At 34.4% G+C, this 3713-nt stretch overlaps 1 protein-coding gene across 2 annotated transcripts in view; it reads left to right on the top strand.

Annotated features, from left to right (window-relative positions):
• LOC107616180 overlaps nt 1–3115 on the top strand; it is a 5650-nt gene extending 2535 nt beyond the window's left edge. For both annotated transcript variants that reach the window (XM_016318173.2, XM_021111030.1), the window contains exons 2-6: nt 1160–1376; nt 1460–1563; nt 1679–1850; nt 1999–2121; nt 2252–3115. In XM_016318173.2, coding sequence (XP_016173659.1) covers nt 1191–1376; nt 1460–1563; nt 1679–1850; nt 1999–2121; nt 2252–2821 — 1155 coding nt within the window. In that variant the 5' untranslated portion in view covers nt 1160–1190 and the 3' untranslated portion in view covers nt 2822–3115. The remainder of the gene's footprint in view (nt 1–1159; nt 1377–1459; nt 1564–1678; nt 1851–1998; nt 2122–2251) is intronic.

The raw sequence follows: 3713 nt of genomic DNA, 5'->3' as shown, positions 1-3713 counted from the left end.
ACGGACATTGCTTAATCTAAGCTAAGAATTGTTAGTTTGTTACAATGTATTAGTAATTTAGTTTCTTTCAACTTTCTCGAGTATCAGTGAAATCATCGATAAAACAAATAATATAAGTTAGTATAACGCATTGTAAATTTCTGAATTATATTGTTGAAAGTTGAAACTATTAATAATCGAAACTTGTTTGGGAATGTTACTTCGTAAAATAATGCGCTAAATCTAATGGAAGAAAAGGGGCAGAATTCCTAATAAAAAAACGGGGAGTGATAGGTAAACAATGACCATTTTGAACAAAATGAATAATTACCAATCAAATAAAAAAATATTACATTTTAATTTAATGCTAATTAAATTTAAGATTAATTTACTCTTTTAATCCTATTAATTTACATTGTTCATACATTGTTTAAAAATATCGTTGGTTACCTATCCTTTTCCTAAAAAACATTAGTAGTCACCAGATGCCCTATATTCTAATTTCAATATATTACCTAAAGAGCACGTGATGGCAGTACCATGAAATAGAAGGTTGTGCGTGTTGCAAAATTTGACCAAAATGCATGAACTCTCAAAAGATTGCAAGACTATTTGACGACATATTCATTTGTTTAACGGAAAAGATTTATATCCTTACATTTTCGGGGGAGAGTAAAGGGTCTAGGATAGCAATTTCCTTTATTATACTCTTAAAATGTTAAAATTCCATTCAAAATATGTTTATTTTAATTGAAGTTAGTTTCTCTTTAGTGAAGGAGCAGCGGACCGTACGATTGTCGTGATCTGCTTCTCATGATTGATCGAATAGTCAATAAATTGAATTTTGTAGATGACCTCTCCATTTCTCTCTTCACCTTTTCTTTTTGTTTGATTGGTTCATATAATCTAATTCTGCAATTTGGCTCACACCTCTCTCAGAATGTGACAACCGATCGAATGATACTTGAAAATTGAAATGTTCACACCTTGACACTTCACTCACGCACTAACCGCGTTTAGTACTTAGTAGCTGTCTCTTGTCATATTACACTTTGAGCCTTGCCTATTAAGAAAACTCTTACATCTCGAAACACCCATTACCATTACTATATATTGGAATAATTAATTGTAAACATATATAAACACTTTGTCTCAAGCTTATTATTCACATTATTTTCAGCACCATCAGAGCCGTCACGTTCCCGTATCATATGGGTAAGAAACTGGATGCTCTGTTAGGTAGAAACTTTAAGGCTTCAAAGTTTACGGCAACCGTTAATCTTGCCTTATCTCGCCTCGCTATCCTAAAAAACAAGCGCCATGCACATCTCAAACTAGCCCGTTCTGACGTTCATCAACTTCTCCAACTTGGTCACCATGATCGCGCTCTCCTCCGAGTAAGATATAGTTTAATGCTATATATCATTTGTTTTGTCTTAGTTATGGGTTTCGGGAAACTGATGGGTTGCTATTGACACAGGCTGAGCATGTGATCAAGGAGCAGAATATGCTGGATGTATATGACAAGATTGAAGGATACTGCAACCTCTTGTTTGAGAGGGTCCACCTCATTGCACAAGAGAGGTTCGTTTACTTTATGTTATTTAGTATTTTATCATCCTGCTGCTTATGATTGATTGAAAGCCTTTTTTCATTCTTATTTTGAATTGATGAGTTTTCGGTGTTCTTCTTGTTGTAGAGAATGTCCTGAGGAACTAAAAGAGGCTGCATCAGGATTACTCTACATGGCTTCAAGGTGTGGAGATTTACCAGAGATTCTAGAGATTCGTGCAATGTTGACATCAAGATTTGGGAAGGAGTTTGCTGCTCGTGCTGTTGAGTTAAGAAATAACTGTGGTGTTGATCCTCAGGTGTGTCAATATATATTGAGAGTCAATATGTTAATCGTGGTTCTGTCACTTCGATCAGTATCTACTAATCATTATTTTTTCGTTCCAACTTTTTTTTTTACCCCCGCAAAAGATTATAACTTTTGTGATCCTTTTAATTTGCTTCAAGTTGATACAAAAGCTTTCCACAAGGATGCCAAGCTTGGAAAGCAGAACGAAGGTACTCAAAGATATTGCTTCTGAGAACAACATTATTCTACTGATTGAAGAAGTTTCTTCTGTTACAATTGAGGTATAGTAAGTGCATATAAGAGCTAAAGCAACAAATACGCATTCTTTTTTCTTTCTTTTTTTTTCTTTTTTTTTTCACACTCTGTGTTAATCAAATTCTTACAGAGAGAGCCTGATGTGATCAAATGCAGGAACAAGTCAATGTTGCAAAACAAAATCAGCAGGAGACTAGGCTAAAAGAAGAGAACCTCCACAATTTGCTTAGTAAAGAAAAAGATGAGGAGTCAATTGATTCCTTTAAGGCTATGAAGAAGTATAAGGATGTAGCTGATGCTGCAAAAGCTGCTTTTGAATCAGCAGCACAAGCAGCCGCTGCTGCAAGAGCTGCTCTGGAACTCTCACAATCCAGTCCTCACGGTCCTGATGATGATCATAATAGTCCAAGCCCCGGACCAAGAAAATTCTTGGATGAACAAGATTCTGATTTTGTGGAAGTTGTCCCTCGGCTGGAAGACTCAGCTGATGAGATTCCAAAGGGGGAGTCCGTGTCATTGGTTGCAGAAACTGAGGCTGATTCACTTGTGAAGGAACTAGAATTTGATGAGAGTGATGATGAGGCTGATAATAAAGACAAGAGTAATCAAACTTCTAAGCAGACACCAAGAGTATCAAATGATGTTCCAGAATCCAAGATGCATAGCAAACCTCATTTGGATTTGGAGAAGAGGCCGTTTTCAGTGAGAACTAGACATGGTTACTGAGGAAGAATGAGTGTACGCGTATGCATAATGAGACTTTTCTTATGAGATTTGAGTTATGCAGATAGTTTGGGATAAGTGTGTTGATTGGTTGAACCAGTTACGTTTATTTCACAAGTTGAGCAAGGAAAAATTGTCTGTTTGGATTTTGTGTATCTAAACTATTGATTTGATATAGTAGGAGGCATTCTCAAGGCTCGGACATAGGAAACAGAGAAGTTCCAGTTGATTCATTTAACAGAAAAAAAAAAGTGTGTTGTATTTGGCCACTAATATATTTATGATTGCAAAAATCTATGAATAGCAGAAGTATCCAATCACACTTCATCGTAGACAACTATATTAGATTGAACCAAATATAGATATTAACAACTTATCCTACTTTTATTATTATGTCATTAAAATTTCTTAATCATTTTTGTATAGTTATTCATTTTTTGTTGATTAAAGAATCCTGATCATCTTTAAAGGTATTTTTTTCCTTTGCAAAATGTTATTTTGATGAGCTAAATATGGGGTTTCTACAACCTAAAAAGATTTAGAATTGCTTAGATTTAGTTTTACTTCTTGGAACATGTTCCTAATCAGTAGATTTAGATCTGATTTCAAGTTTAAAAGTTTTTTGGTAAGATTTATAATATAATAACGCTTTGTGACCTTGATTATTAGGATAATGTACGTTGCACAACGTGACCAATATCAGATTCCTAAGAAATACTACATAAGCTATGTATGTGTCTGTGTGTTGATCTCTCCTCTCCATAAATAAACTTTTTAATGTCCCAAAACTTGTGCACTGAAACGCTGATATAAAGATATACCAAAACTTTATAGTGATAAAAAAAAAAGGAGAAAGTATCAATTAGCGTATTAGTTAGCTATAAAAACATTATGG

This window comes from Arachis ipaensis, chromosome B09 (genome assembly GCF_000816755.2).
Source record: "Arachis ipaensis cultivar K30076 chromosome B09, Araip1.1, whole genome shotgun sequence".
Classification (NCBI taxonomy): domain Eukaryota; kingdom Viridiplantae; phylum Streptophyta; class Magnoliopsida; order Fabales; family Fabaceae; genus Arachis; species Arachis ipaensis.
Note: the sequence above shows the minus strand (reverse complement) of the source record. Positions and strands in the feature narration are given on the sequence as shown.